Source organism: Brachyhypopomus gauderio, chromosome 9 (assembly GCF_052324685.1).
Source record: "Brachyhypopomus gauderio isolate BG-103 chromosome 9, BGAUD_0.2, whole genome shotgun sequence".
In the NCBI taxonomy this organism is placed as follows: domain Eukaryota; kingdom Metazoa; phylum Chordata; class Actinopteri; order Gymnotiformes; family Hypopomidae; genus Brachyhypopomus; species Brachyhypopomus gauderio.
The window spans coordinates 8,343,735-8,359,457 of NC_135219.1; the positions used below are offsets into that span (position 1 = coordinate 8,343,735).

The following is a 15,723-nucleotide window of genomic DNA, read 5'->3' on the forward strand; positions in this document are numbered from 1 at the left end:
AAGTCATCAATGCAACCAAGGAAACAGCCAAGGCTGGAAGTCCGGCTAATCAGCAACAGGACCGATCATATTGTGATCATGTGATCTCACATAACTGGTTTCCTTTTCTTTTTTCATCCCCCCCCTCATCTACCTGCAGCTATAGTTCATATTTTCAGCTATATTTTCTTCTTATAGTTCAGACTCTCTCCAAAGTTCCTACACACTACAAAAACATGCAACATGTCAGATATGCAAAATGGCTCAAAGAGCTTTATGCCATTGCTTGTAAATTACAGGAACCAAATTTAGCAATTTGAATGAGAGGTAAATGCATAGTAGCACATGTGTTGCTCTTCATTTTCTAATATTCATGTTATTCACTCATCTTATAATACAGGAAAGTTTTCCAAAATCTTATTATCAGCAGCACAATTTATTACTAGTTAGTTCTGCCCGAGTCTCTGCTGCAGCCTTTAATCACATGTAACTGTCCAGAGCCAACGATCTCCATGTTTCTTTTTCTTTGCCAAGTTGTACAACTGCCCCAGTTGTCTCATCTAATGCTGATGCAAGCTCAACCCCGAGGAACAATTTCTGCCTGTCTTCTCTTCAGACCTGCTTAAGCACCATGAGCCCTTCAGCTGTACCAGGCTGAATATACAGAGCTAGAAGTGCTTGAGCGTCAGTGAACAGCTCATCACCAGCTCCTCTGGAGCTCCTGCTAGACTATGTTTAGATGTTCTCACCAAATAATCTGAATAAATTTGCCAAATATTATGGCGCCTTCTTAGCCTTGTTCTTCATGCTCTCAGGAAGTTTTGACTTGCCGGTAGTGCCTTAGTTTGCTCATTACGGGCCTGAATCCAGATTCTCGCCACAAGTGATATCTTGAAGGCTTTGTGACAACAGCACAGAAATTTAACTGAATACTGTCCTTTGAGAAGTTATTTTTTCAGTGTTGCTAAAAAATAACAAAACATTTTCGTGTGAGATATCTAAAGCTTTTTCAGTGTAAACATCAATGCCATTGAGGAATAAACTTTTTAAAAACAAAAATTCCTTTAACAGAAACAAAGCAAAAATGAAAAACAAAATCCATCACTTACTACAACTATTTAAAAGCATAAAGAGCTTCTTGCAACACATGTAAACTCAGTGAAAATGAGTCTACACAAGTAAACAACACAGACAACATGTAAATACTAACCTACACATCTAGTCTAGGAGTCTCTCCAAGTTCACACAAGCGCTTATCTGGGCTGTATGAGGCACAACAACACGGTGTGGAGCCCACAGCCCTGTCAACACTGATAACAGGAGTCTTCAAGTTCACCAGCTACACTTCACTTCCTAAATAAACAACACGGTCCGGGTTGATCCACAAAGGCTCAGTTTCATCATTATTTTAACGTGAAATGCTGTTATTGCAAGTTAGGAAGAACAGCGAACCGCGCCGGCCGCACAGCCCGCAGGGGAGTCGGTCTTTGTTTCTCTCCCCGAGTGCTGTCAGCTGGACTACATGACAACCCTCACCTCGCTACGCTACCCCGCTAGCGGCTCCGCCGGCGTCAGTTCCCCCCCAGCCGGGCAGCCGCAGCACAACACAAAGAGAACTCGGGGCGCCCCGGTCCGGTAAACTCCCGAGCGGCTAGGCTAGCCCAGCTGGCCGCCACAGCCCCGCCGTGACGAAGGGAGAGCGGCTAACGGGGACCGTGTGTGTCGTGTCACTCACGAATAAACGTATTTTCCCCCCCACCGCGGAGTGTCACACAGTGTCGGTGTTGGTGAACAAAAGAGCTAGCGGGCTAGCTAGCGGGCTAGCCGGCTATCAATGAGGGACATCAATCTTAAGGCCAAACTAGCTTAGCCTAGCCTAGCCTAGCCTAGCTTAGCTACAAGCAGCCGGGTACTGAGGAAACGACCCCGGCTCTTACATGGTTGTGTTCCTCCAAGTTTGGGTGATTCCTAAGAGACGACCTGGTCCGGCCGGAGATGAAAGGACTGCATGGCTTGAGCTGGGAATTCTTTCTTGTATTCACCATGATTTTTTTTCTTTCTAGCGTCCGGGATCCTCTCGTCTCTGTCAGTCCCCCTTTATGTCTCAGCTAGAGCACCGAGGCGCCATTCCCCTCTCGCGCGCTCTCCCTCTACTGTCGGCGGGCGGAACTACCCCGCCTTGCACTTCCGCCTCGGAGATCGTGCCGTAACGTCGTTGCTGCGCATGCTCAGAAATTAGTTCGCGAACGCCCCTTGTGTCTTTGGTGCAGTTCCAAATAGCGGCAGCCTTTATTAGCTTTATTATTTAGCCTTTTAGGAATGAGTACTAATGCATGTTCTTACGTAGCCTGCTTTTAGCCTAGTGATTGTGTTTGTTTAATACTTTTTCCTGGCAGTCTTCATGCAGTAAATGTTTTGTTTGTTTGTTTGCTTGTTTGTTTTACTAATAATCAAGCCTATATATATTTTGTGTATTCGAAACCAACCTGTAAATTATTAAGTAAATTATTAAGTAGAATGGAGTAATGATTAAACCATTTCAGAACTAATATTGGGTCTAACTTGTCTACAGTGCCGTTTCAAGGTATTTGGGGGCCCCAAGCAAAGACACAAACCGGGGCCCCCCCAACCTAAGTATGGGATTACCCAGGACTAGGGTTGCCACCTAGGTCTGACAAAAAACAAGGACACTGTCATACTGACACAGGGTGGCGAGTGTAATCTGTTGAGGGGGGGCGAACGTAAAATGTTACCGGAGGGGTTTAAAATGGACACAGCGGGAAAAAAGACTGTGCAGAAACAGTCTGAATCGTGGTTTTAACTAACCTAATTTTTTTCCGGGACTGAATATTAAAAAGAAGATAAACCGGGACAAACCGGGACAGGCACGTAAAAACCGGGACAGTCCCGGGAAAACCGGGACAGGTGGCAACACTACCCGGGACGTATATATTGTTTTTAGCCTACCTGCTGCTAAATTACACCATTTGTACAGGTAGGCCTAATTTATCCAGTGTAACTCATCACTTACCACTGTCTTGTGTTTTTTTGTGTTCCTCTTCCTTCTTTTGTTTTCTCTTTTGGCTTCCTGATGGATAAATTCGCTTCATGGTTAAGTTTCATATTTGCCGGCGTCTAAAACTTGGCAGGGGAATTCTGAGAACAGTGTCATTGCTCATGACTTTGAGAATGTAAAGGGGGGCTCACACAGTTTGTCGCTGCATTTAATTCTTAACCTGTTGTTGTCCGGGGGCCCCAGGCCAGCTTGGGGCCCCAAGCAATTGCCTGGTTTGCCTGCCCCATCGCGACGGGCCTGCTTGTCTATGAACTTGTGCATGTTCCCACAAATTCGCCTAAGTCAAACACGTGTTGAATATTCAGTGTGTACGACAGAATACAATGCAAACACTGTAGAAAACAGTACATACATTTACGTATATCCCATCTGATGCACCCAATTTAGATTTACAGATGAGCTGGAGAACTTGTATCAAATAACAACTTGTTAGGTCCAGTTCGGCGGGGATGCCCTTGTCAGCTGTGATTGAACCGTAGATTGCTCGACTGTTACCAAGGAAGAAAACTGGCTCTTGACGTTTACGCTCAGTCTCTGGGGAAATACGCAGGCTGTCTTGGCTATACAAATGAATTCTTTATTCCTTCCATTATTTCTGACTTGACACACCTGAATATTTGAGAGTAAGGTGTAATGAATAATTCTGTAGTTTATTTCCTGAGAGAGGTAGAGGGAGCGCGTGAGTGGGGGCGCGCGCACTCCTACCACCATCTGTTGGTCTTAACCTCCAATTTTTTTGCAATGGTGTAGCAGCTGCTATATTTCTTTAAAAATGTAAAATTTGATGTCTGACTGTTTTAACAATTCTGCCTATAAAAAGCCAATATAATCTATGCATTAATTTAAAGTGTGTTAATTGATGCATTTAATAGTGCATAAATAGTGCACTCTATTTTACAATGACCAGTGACCTGAAATAGTGAGCTTACATATGCGATGTATTTTTTTTCCTGTGGATATGTAGTGTATGCAGTATATGCTGCACATGGAATGTAATATGCATTGTGGAAAATTAATATTAACAATTTTGCATGCAGTATTGCAACAAATATTACGTCAGCTGGAGGCAGCCGCCAACGTTTACGTCACAGAAATGGCTGTTGCCTAGTGTGGAATAGTGTGGCGCTGAAGAAACTTTCGCCCCCAAGAACCATCTGTATGACCCTCACGGAAGCCCATACTGGTAACGATTCACAATTGTTTTAACAAAATCGATATGTGGATATTCGAGTGGATATTCTCCGTGTTTGAATACGTGTTTATCAGAATTACGCATTACGCTGCGCCTGCGTGGTTCACGCGCTCTCCATACGCGATTTTGTCGCACTGGTTGCAGCGTTAGGGATTTCGCAATTTATTCGGCTCAACCTTCATATTCAAGTCTGTACTCTAAGTTTGCATTGCATTCCAATATTGCCTTAGAGCCTTTTAAACCGCCTTCACTGACTTCACATTATCTTTTATTGTTATGACAGAAAGCAGCTCGGTGTGAACACTGGCCAGTACCTTTCATGAATATTCTTTTGCTTTCGTCAGATCACTACACCTAAGTAACTGTTAAAGTTGAACTAACTGTTATTATAATAATCATGGACGTCATTTTATTGTCGAGGGCACATTGATGTCTGGAATATGGTTTCTGGTCTCTTAAAGGTACAGGTTAGGAACGGAATATGTAGTACTGAACAGTCGTGTGGGGAATAAGGCAAATGTTCTTGCAGCGTTGCCTTACTGCACTGCGGGGTGACTACACCTTAAACCAAAAACGTATGCAGTGTATAATTTTGTTAAGAAATGCAATATGCTTCTTTGTATGACCTCACAAAAAAACATGTAGGTCTAAGCAACATTATTATTTTCTTTTGCATTTCAAGATGGAAAATAGACGTGATGAAAGATATTGATTCAAGAAAAAGAGACAACGATGGCCCATGGTGAGCTTTTTATCCTGTAACTGTGACTATTCTGACATTCTGTAATTTCCTCAAGGATCGGTGATGTCTTATCCATCTATTAATTTTGACATTCCTGATGCCCATGATCTGAGCAAGAGACTGACTGACTGAAATTATGCATGTTTCTCTAAGATATCTTCTCTAAGATATATATTTTACACCATCATTACTATTATCATGTAATGAGCTCTTAGGTGTGATGGTGTTCAGAATGATGATGATGAGGAGGAGGAGGAAGATGAAGATGAAGAGGAGACCCCCATGAGGCCCAGTTTCTCTGTTGAGGACCTCCTAGATGAGGTGGAGAAGATCGGCAGCATCTCCACGGGTGACAAGAAGGTTCATTTGTTTGTAGTCCCCAGGATAATTTGTCACCATGAACATAGATCAGCGCTGATTTCAGCTGTTCGTTCATTTGCTGCACTGAACCCAAAAAGAACCCGATGCAGGATTGTGTTTTCTGATGTTTTTTATTTTGTATGTTTTGCAAAATTGTGCTCCAAAATACAGGTGGAGATAGTGGTGAGGCTGTGGAAAGATGGTTTCACTGTGAATGACGAGGACTTGCGCAGCTACTCCTTAGAGGAGAACCAAGAGTTCCTTGAAGCCATTAAACGAGGGTGAGACAGTTGGTGTGATATGAGAATGTGTGAAGGGATTAATAGTGGGTGTATCATATGATCCAAAACAGGCTGATTGTTATGGTGTCACACACACACACACACACACACACACACACACACACACACGCGCGTGTCCATCCAGCTGAACTGCCAGCCTGTCCCCCGTGTGTTCTTAGGGAGCTGCCATTGGAGCTGGAGGGAAGGGCAGAAGATCAGGAGCTGGAGGTCAACGTGGAAGATATGAAGGATGAAATGTATGTTCCAAAGAAGAAGATCTTCCTCCCCTTCACTGGCAGAGGCTACAGGTTAGGCAGGTAAATATGACGCTTCAGTCAATCAGTTGATTGAGTTGATGTTTTTTTAATTATGCATTAAAGTGGCTGTTTTCTATGTTCTAATGGCAGGAGTAAAAAAAAAAACAAGATGTTGTCCTTAAAGTCCAAGCTTTAACAGCCGCTACTCCAACTATGGTGCAAAATAAAAGCCCCGTCCATGAGGAAAAAAGCCTATGTGTAGAATAAGATCATAATTTAGGATAAGGTCATAATGTCTTACATATCAAAGAGGATACAAGTTCAGTACATTTTTATGCTGTCAATAGGTGGCCTCTTACCACTTTTATTTTGATAAGACTCTTGTCTTGAAGTGTCCTGTTTTGCCACTGTGCCAAGTTGAAGATTAATTGAATGTAATTGAAGCTATGACTCCAGAGCACTCCACAGCAACTGGTTTGGAAAATATCAGCAGAATAGTAAAAGACGGCAGATACAGAATCCCAAGCACACTATAAAACATAGTAGAGCATGTCTTTCAGAATTATTAATGCTGTATTGATTCTCCCCCACTCAGTGTGGCGCCACGGGTTTTGGCGAGGTCTCGATCGATACACGAGGACTGTGCTGGGCCTCCGGTGCCTACAGTAGAGCTGGATGAAGACCTGCCCATTACATCCCTCCAGATCTGGCTTGCTGATGGCCGTCGGCTGGTGCAGAGGTTTAACGTCTCTCACCGGTGGGTTGGATGTGTACAGCGATAGGGCGAGTGTGTTTCCAGACCAGAGTCAGCTTGTGCAGATCCAATACTGTGGTACTGCCTCTCTGAAATGCTACACTGAAAAGCTCTTACATAACGTCTATGCAATTATGCATTTAAAGCTCAGGTGTGTCTCAAATCGGATCATCCTGAGGGAGATTGAGTGAGTGGTGTCATAGCATGTAAGAACGTGATTGGTAGATTCTGATTTTAAAGGAGTATTCCAGTGTTATTTCCACTTTATCCACTCTGTCTGTTGATGGTCAATTACCATGGCACTAACATGTCCTATTTTCTTCTTAGAATAGAAAAACGCATTAATTGAAATGCATTTGTAACCAAGATCTTGTGGCAGTTGTTGAATTCCATCAGTAAACGTTAAAACTTCATATCTAGCAATATGCACATTCAGCACTACAATTACTCTCTAACAATTAAACACATGACTGAATGCCTTACAGAAGTTGTTCTTATGTGCTCATCAGACATCTCAAAACTAGGGAGAAACACATTTCTGGTTCTTAACATTTTTCCTCAGGTTTTGTGTATGCATACTGAGGCGGAATATTGATCTGAATGACAATAGTAGTGTTATAAGCAGTGCGGTAACCTTTTCTGGAGAAATAGTCCTGCCTCTGTAAGAATAAATTATACAGATTGCCCTATTAATATACCTATACCTTTGAAGATGTCATAAAGATGTTTTGCCTTAATGATTATCAGCAGCACCATCAACTGTCCCTAGGCTTTCTCAATATTTTCTAAGGTCAGGAAAATTTCAAACCCATTGTCACTAGTAATGGACAATACATAGACATCAATATCTCTCTCTCTCTCTCTCTCTCTCTCTCTCTCTCTCTCATATATATATATATATATATATATATATATATATTCCTCTGCTATGCTTGCATCCTTGTACAGTATTGAGTTTCCATATTGTTCCATTCCAGTATCAGTGATGTCCAAGATTTTGTGGAGAAGGCCCAGAGGACAAGTTCTCCGTTCATCTTGACCACATCTCTGCCCTGTCGGGAGCTGAAAGACAGTGGTGTGAGCTTGGAGGAGGCTGACCTGATAAACGCTGTCATCGTCCAGAGGCCACTGAACACACAAGCACCCTTTGGTCACTCCTGACCGAGGCTGCAGCTACTAAAAACCTCCTAAACAGATGAGCTATCAGGGTTTGAAGGTTAAAACACTGCTTAAAATACTATACAGTTACACTCATAAGTCCTGTTTGAAAATAACATTAGAACTTTACTACAACACTGATGAATTTAAGAAAGACACATATAATCCCATCAGATAACCTATCAGTCACCCTAATTTTGGATCATTAAAGACGAGTGCAATAATCATGAATCATTGACCATTTGTAAATAATGCATTTTGCATGAGCACAAGAAATCTGTTGGACTGTGTAGGTACAGTTCTTATTGGTGATGGTCTTGTTTGTTTTCTCTGTTTTTCGCCTTGGTCTCTTCTGATGCAATGCAGTGCACACGAGCCACGTCTTTAATATCAGTGTTCTATAATTATTTTGGAAACTGCTGTCTGACTGATTAAAAATAAACACTGAATGCACTTCTCTGTGTTTAGAAAAGGCATGATTGCATTTTGTTTTGCCACAGCAGTAAGACTTGGTCTGTGGGTGTGTGTGTATATATAAATATTTTGCTGGTTTGTGTTATGAGCATCAAGGAGGAATTTATTTAATATATACGCACCATGCCTCAGCAAGATATTCTTTTGTACAGACCTCTGCTTGCAATAAATTTACTAAATGACAAAACCTTGGGTGTGTCCTATAACCCACTGGTTTCAAGTGGGTAAAGATTGCATCCTTTTATAACCTAAATTCATTGCGCCATATACTAGCCTATGCTTGAATGTCTTTAGAACATCTTCCTCCATGTATATATAATAAAGACCCATTAGGTTACTGGTTTGTGTTGAATATTTAAACAGGACAGATGGATGACCTGTGTTTGAACATGTGAGGAGTTAAGTGGGCGGCATCCTGAGTAGCTCTTACCTAACCAATCACCTTTCCTCACAGATGCACACAGAGAATGATACTTTTCAAGCCACATTGTCCTTGAAAATGTCACTCCATGTGTCATACCTTTTCGTGCACTGGTTAGTTTTTTGTAGATTTGTATGCAGAGTGCATAACTAATTTTATGGACTATAAAACTGTCGCAATAACGTTTTTTCTTAAGAAGGAATAGCAAGACATTTGTGAGCTTTGACATTACAAACAGTCAAAATACAGTAACTATATCAACCTGTTTATGTAGTGAAGAAGAATTCATCAGTGAAGTGTTTTAGGTAGAATAGATCTGTTACCAGGACACACACACACACACACACACACACCGATTATGGGCTTGAAATTGCCCTTGTTTTATCACTCTACACAAAATGTATGTACAATTTATATCCATGTTCATAATTTCAATTGCAGCTGATTTCATTAAGACATTAGGCCTCACCTTCTTACATGCAGTTACACAGTCTTGGTGTTCTGATACTATTTCATTGTTTCTTTATATGCCACAGAGAACAGCTGAAGTTATTAGGCGCAATTTTCGCTTGTTTCTTTGAATGGACGTCTCAGAGCAATATAGAGAAAGAACTGTCATAGAATGCTATGCGTATACATGAGCCTACAAGTCTCATAGCATTCAAAAATAATCTACGAGAGTCGTCTGACTAGGAAATTACCGTAAAGCAAGTTACCTCAGAATTACAAAGCCGCCACCACAAAAAGTTCAAGGTGCCTTTAGAGTGCGCGCTGTTCATTTATTCTATGCGCTTCCTATCGCCTTCCACTGGGGGGCGCGCTGCTCTGTGAAACTTCGACAGCTGGGACTGCACTGTCAGCCCCGCAGTCCCTTTATCTCGGATGAGCCCGCATACCTCAGGTCGGATACGAGTCCTCTCCATCACCCAGGTCAGATATTCTGCAATAGTATGACATTTTGCCATTTAATTATTAGAGTGACGTTACGTACCAGTAGTACCAGTGAAATGTGGTATTTACCTCGAGGTAAAAAAATCGAAAATATCGAAGTTAAAATGATTACATAATTTGTTTATTCTACGGACTGTATTATTACACATCCAGATGAGTAATTTTGAGGCAGACTACAAAAATAGAAAGATAGTCAACTTTGTTATGGACTTCTCGTGACCTTCCTAAGATGAGTAACATTTAAGGTTGATAAGCTTCGTCTTTGTGAGCTTGTGTTTTTAGTATGTATTGGACTTCGTAGGATGTTGATTATTAAGCCTGTGTGTGTTAATTTGTGTGTAAGTCTGTACATTGATGAGTTGGGCTCAGTTTAAGAAACCCTGAAGGCTGAAACCTTGAAGGTGCGCATGTGTGCGTGTATGTTAATGCGCCCTGGCTCGCTCTTCCCTCTCTGGCCCCAGGCCAAGCACTGCAAGCGCCATGTGAAAGAAGTCTAGCGAGACCGCCACTCGCACCAAGGGACAGAGACGCCGTCGTTCGGCCTGTCACTATCACAGTCATGGCCAAGGGGAAGAAGCCGGCGGACAGCGCGGAGGACAAGCTGATGGTGAACCAGCGCGAGCCTGACTGTACCAAGGGCCCGGCGCAGGTAACGCGCGCGCTCTTTCACATCTGCACCTGTGCTGCTTGACATTGGTTTTAATTTCCAGCGTGCGCGATGCGTTTGTTATCTGAGATCAAATTAATGTAGGACAGGAGAAGGTGGTAGCAATTGCAAATTAGTTTTTTTTTCAGCGTTTCTTTTAAAATTCTCTTCGCACTTTTGTTCAATGTTCTGAAACTAGTCTTTATATTGCTGTACGGGTGGATTTTTTTATGGTATGTGGACAGGTATGTTTTAATGACTACAAGGAATGCTTGCGGTACTTTCTGATTCTTTTCCAGCGTAAATGGCTTCAGGTTGTTTAGATGACACAGTGAAACTCAACAGTATGTATAACCGACTAGTTTCATGAAATGACTAATATCTCTAAGCATGACACGGCCGCACTTAAGTTTAATAGTTGCGCCTTATTCTATTATCCACCCTGGTTTTATTCATGTTCCACACAGTGATTAAGTTATATCAGTTGTGTGTAAACGCACATTAAAAATGAACAATAATCTTTAGATTTTGTGGGAAATGTAAATTTATCTGAAGTCCAGTGTGCAAGAGTTCCAATATCTCTGTTAGATACATAGACCTTTTATGTGAGTTACACTATGGAGTTTCTAATCTTTTAGGCAGTTCCATAACATGTCCATAACTGTGTTGACAAAGGTTACTTCGGTTCTCTTCTTCTTCTATACCACATAAAAAAATCAGGATTGATGATTTTCTGATTTGTTAATCCAGATAATGGTTAGACAATTGTTGCCGTCTGTGGTCCTGCGAGCACAATCAGAGCAAATTCGGTTCTTTGAGGCAAAATGCAGGAAAACTGTCCAGTACGAGAGCTGCTTGTGTCGCAAGTGAACGCCGTGCGTCTGTGGCCCAAAATAGCACGTGGTGATTTACATCCAAACGAACGTACCATTTCATTCTAGAGACAGAATCAGTGCGCGGCCACATTGCAGTACAGAGGCTTTCAGATGTGGAGCCGTCAGAGAGGCAGCAGGGGCCTGTGAGAGCTGCCAAGTGAAATATCAGTCCGGCTGTGTAAAATAATGGTGCTCCGGGGAACCCTCTCACTCAGTAGTGAAGTTAAATTGGTAGTTTTGCATCTTTCAATAATAACGCACCAATGGACCTCTGGTTCTTACACAGGTTACCACAACAGAGACAGAGACCCCTTGTGGTCAACTATGCAATCAACCAATTCAAAGGATCAATTCAAGGGAATTACATTTCCCTGACAACGTACATTTCTGACTAGTGTAAAGGCAATGTCTGGACAGCACGGACACACACACACACACACACACACACACACACACACACACACACACACACACACACACTAAAGGATACTTTGATGTGGAAGATATATATAATAATTGTAAAGCAAAAAAACAGTGGAGAATTAGACATTGCTGCTACACTGATGAAATCTGCAGATAAATCCCAACGGTCATAAACCTTTAAACCCTCATTATGTCATCCTGCTCTGCCTTCTGCAAACGTGCCCAATGTCCAGGCACAATAAGCTCAGGGCATCATCTGTAGGACATTAAATTGCTTTCTCAGCATTGGATCTCTGGACACAGGCTTACATCTGAGCTATGTGACATTGTTGATGTAGATTGCCAGTTGAGGACAGTATGATAAGTATGACAAGCTTTGATTTACAGCACAAATAAAGCCTTTTCTACATTTGTCAGACCCACAGCAGAAGTTCCTTTCATTTTTATGTTAGCACACGCCCAGTGGCCAGCAGCGTGTCACATGACTAACAACAGGCCAATATGGAGATATTTGACAAGCAAACCCAAGAAAAACGAAACAAGAAAATAGGTGCTACTTACTATACGTACTGTACCTTTTACAGACACTCTATAAGACCAGAGCAGGGATGTGTCATGATTTTGAGATGTCTCATGTTTCAATCTCAGTTGATGTTCACCAATCTAGTTATCAAAGTCAATCTGGAAAGTCCCCAGTTGGTTTTGTGTCCCCTGATTGTCGTGGCTTTGCCTCTGGTCCCATGGTCGTACTGTAGAGTGTGCTATCTGTTAGGAAGTCAGATATGTTGTGCCCAGACACTGAGTGATTTCCTGTTTATGTCTGTCATGATAAGACCTTGACAAAAGACTGTGAGAAAGAGCGATGTATGTTGACCTCATGCTGTAGACTGGACTGGTTGACAATATACATCCAGTTCTTAGCACATCCATAAACTGGAAAAAGGGTTTCTTAATTACAACATCTATATAAATATTTTCTTATAATTTAATCCACTTAAATGTGAGGAGTATCAAAGAGAGTCAAAGAAAAAATATAAAGATGAGGAATCAGGGTAAAAAAAAAGATCTGATATTAAAATGTGAAAAGTTCACCACCAACCACACTTAACTTCCTGCTGCAGACTAATTGTGGTGTAAAGCAGTAGAAAGCACTCAGGAGTTGGATTTCATTTGAACGCTGAACGCCTGCTGTCTTTGATCCTCTTGCCAGACTCGCCTTGCTTTAGAATAATTGCATGGCAACCTCCTGGTAGTTGTGCTTGCAAGAGCCAACGACATCTTTATCGACACAGATACAACGAGAGAGAGAGGAAGGGAGAGAGAGAGAGAGAGAGAGAGTGAGAGAGTAAGGGAGAGAGAGAGAGAGAGTGAGTGAGAGAGTAAGGGAGAGAGAAAATGTTAAAAATCGACCCGTTAATGTTAATTATAGCGTCTTTTGAAGGCTGATTGGTGTGGCCTCCTTGGTGGTTTGTTCCTGCCCTTTTCATACTCAACCCTGGGGGGGGGGGGTCGGGTGAAGGGCAGAGAGACGGGTGAAGGGCAGGGAGACAGGTGAAGGGCAGAGAGACGGGTGAAGGGCAGAGAGACGGGTGAAGGGCAGGGAGACAGGTGAAGGGCAGAGAGACGGGTGAAGGGCAGAGAGACGGGTGAAGGGCAGGGAGACGGGTGAAGGGCAGGGAGACAGGTGAAGGGCAGGGAGACAGGTGAAGGGCAGAGAGACAGGTGAAGGGCAGAGAGACAGGTGAAGGGCAGAGAGACGGGTGAAGGGCAGGGAGACAGGTGAAGGGCAGAGAGACGGGTGAAGGGCAGAGAGACGGGTGAAGGGCAGAGAGACGGGTGAAGGGCAGGGAGACGGGTGAAGGGCAGGGAGACAGGTGAAGGGCAGGGAGACAGGTGAAGGGCAGAGAGACAGGTGAAGGGCAGAGAGACAGGTGAAGGGCAGAGAGACGGGTGAAGGGCAGGGAGACAGGTGAAGGGCAGGGAGACAGGTGAAGGGCAGAGAGACAGGTGAAGGGCAGGGAGACAGGTGAAGGGCAGGGAGACAGGTGAAGAGCAGACACCCAGCCTTTAGCTGAGCTGTCTTCACAGCCAATGCCATATTTGTTTGACTGTCTCCAGCATCGTAAGAAGACTCTTCTACATAAAGCTCTTTGAGCTGTGGTGAGCTCCTGACGGTGTTAAAAGGCTCTCTCTTCTTCTGCAACGAAGACGTACACACTCCACCACACACCCTCCTGGACACACATTCATTATTGTTTCTGCACACGTTTGGAGACAAGGGCCAATGTTGAGTGTGGGGGAAATCATTGACACCCACAGACATCCAGCCACACGCAGGCCAGTCTTTTGTAGCTTTGGGAGAGGGTCTTTTGGATTGGCAGGCATGGTTTTAAAATATTTCCAAAGCAGTAGAGGAAGATGACTTCTGATGACAAGGCTGCAGGGTTAGCCGATCCCACCCATATGCTGGAAACCTCAGAATAGTGACCACATCCGAGAACCATATGTTATACCTATGACCCAAAACCCTGGTAATGAGCTGCAGGGAAGGCTGTGTGTAGACAGCGTGTCTCACCAGCTACTTAATAGTTTTAAAGCTTAGTTCAGTGAATGATTTTAATTTTCAGGCTCCTCCTATGTACATTTCAGAATGCAGACCTTACAATATCAAACAGGCGGCAAACAGCTCTTATAAAAACAGCACTGTGTCTGCACTTGAGGTGCGGAAAGGCTTTTATTTATTCTGAAGCTATATGCTTATCTGTTTATTCCAGCTGATCAGTTTCTACTGTGATGTCATGATGAGAATTGTCTGTATTTTCATGCAAAAGTGCATCACAATTGTACCATCACTGGTCACCTGTCTACGACAATCTCTTTCCCATTCTCACCTCTTCCATGGGTTTCATGGGTCACTAGTTAATCAGCTGATAATTAAGCCCCTTAATGGTACTCAGCTATCCGCAATGTGCGCGGATCATCACATGAATCTATCACATGAGGCTTATTTTGGTGATTATATTTATAAGCTCTGTAATGTTTTCTTTGTTTGCAGACTCATTTGGAGCAACAGAAACTCTCTGTGTGCAACAAGTTATGTTTCGCTATCGGTGGGGCCCCTAATCAGGTGGCTGGAAGTGCCACAGATTTTTTCTTACAGATATACCTGCTGGATGTTGCTCAGGTAGGGTGTGAATGAATTCCCCGAATACCTTAACGCATACCGACTCTTTTAAGGAAATGATCATGATGAAAGATTTCATAAGTAATGCAACAGATCTATTCTTGATTAATTCTTTTCCCATGATGTAAAATCTAAAAATACCAGCAGGAGTGTCAGACAGTGCTGTAGCATATTTTTGGCATGAATTGTTCCTGCTTTGGAGTGGGTCTGAATCAGCAGTCAGTGGCTCTGGTACTGATGCCTGTTGCGGGTCTGAATCAGCAGTCAGAGGTTCTGGTCCTGTTGCCTGTTGCTAATGACAGTGTTGTCTCTTTTGCAGATCATTCCTTTGCAGGCCTCCATGGTGTTGTTCATTGGTAAAGCCTGGGGTGCCGTTTCTGACCCTATTGTGGGATTCTTTGTCACTAAAAGCAGGTGGACAAGAATCGGTCGACTTATGCCATGGTACGTAGAAGTGACTCCTGAGTTAGACAGGCCTGATTGAACAATGTTGCACAGGGTGTTTTGTTGTTGACACTGAAGGCATACCATTTCTTTGAAACACACCCAAATTCATCACACCCTTGGCCTGAAGCACATGTTTGGTGATGAGGAAGGGCAGGAATTCTATCACGCTGACACCCATTTGCTGCAGTCTTTATGTGTGAAATCACTGACTGCACAAGGAAATGCATGACATGTACATGACACAGACAAAAGATCAGGTACAGCTACTAATGGAGATTGTATTAAGGACATTCAGACTCTCCCTGACCCGCTCTGAGAGGACATCAACCTGAGAACCACCAATGGTAGTCTGACAGGAAGCCATCATCTCACTTAGGTGTTTAGGTGGAGCGATGATAAGGTTTCGGATCCACACCAGGAACAGATTTGCTTTGCTCGACTGGGACTTTGGGTTTGTTCTGCTTATTTATAGTGGCAGAGCCCCTAACTGTGGAGATAACACG

The 15,723-nt window shown here is 43.0% G+C and overlaps 3 protein-coding genes across 7 annotated transcripts in view; 2 read left to right on the forward strand and 1 right to left on the reverse strand.

Moving 5' to 3' along the window:
- atad2b (ATPase family AAA domain containing 2B) overlaps positions 1-2,148 on the reverse strand; it is a 65,021-nt gene extending 62,873 nt beyond the window's left edge. Inside the window, 1 exon segment of the mRNA XM_077016821.1 lies at positions 1,917-2,148. Within this exon segment, the coding sequence (XP_076872936.1) occupies positions 1,917-2,024 (108 nt within the window). The 5' untranslated portion in view covers positions 2,025-2,148.
- Positions 2,149-4,124: 1,976 nt separating this feature from the next.
- On the forward strand, positions 4,125-8,610 carry ubxn2a (UBX domain protein 2A). Of its 4 annotated transcripts, none has more exons than XM_077016830.1 (7): positions 4,125-4,238; positions 4,930-4,989; positions 5,205-5,349; positions 5,521-5,630; positions 5,810-5,947; positions 6,483-6,644; positions 7,619-8,610. In XM_077016830.1, exons 2-7 carry the CDS (start codon positions 4,946-4,948, stop codon positions 7,800-7,802), a joined length of 783 nt encoding a protein of 260 aa, XP_076872945.1. In that variant the 5' UTR covers positions 4,125-4,238; positions 4,930-4,945; the 3' UTR covers positions 7,803-8,610. The 4 variants fall into 4 exon arrangements, with proteins under 4 accessions (XP_076872945.1, XP_076872946.1, XP_076872947.1 ...); XM_077016831.1 differs by having other exon boundaries at positions 4,148-4,238; positions 5,198-5,349; XM_077016832.1 differs by lacking the exon at positions 4,125-4,238 and having other exon boundaries at positions 5,198-5,338.
- Positions 8,611-9,541: 931 nt separating this feature from the next.
- mfsd2b (MFSD2 lysolipid transporter B, sphingolipid) overlaps positions 9,542-15,723 on the forward strand; it is a 15,730-nt gene continuing 9,548 nt past the window's right edge. The window contains exons 1-4 of one of the 2 annotated variants that reach the window (XM_077016828.1): positions 9,542-9,624; positions 10,107-10,294; positions 14,645-14,773; positions 15,093-15,217. In XM_077016828.1, coding sequence (XP_076872943.1) covers positions 10,205-10,294; positions 14,645-14,773; positions 15,093-15,217 — 344 coding nt within the window. In that variant the 5' untranslated portion in view covers positions 9,542-9,624; positions 10,107-10,204. Of the gene's footprint in view, positions 9,625-10,106; positions 10,295-14,470; positions 14,539-14,644; positions 14,774-15,092; positions 15,218-15,723 lie in introns of those variants that run through there. The other variant, XM_077016829.1, reaches the window with a different exon arrangement.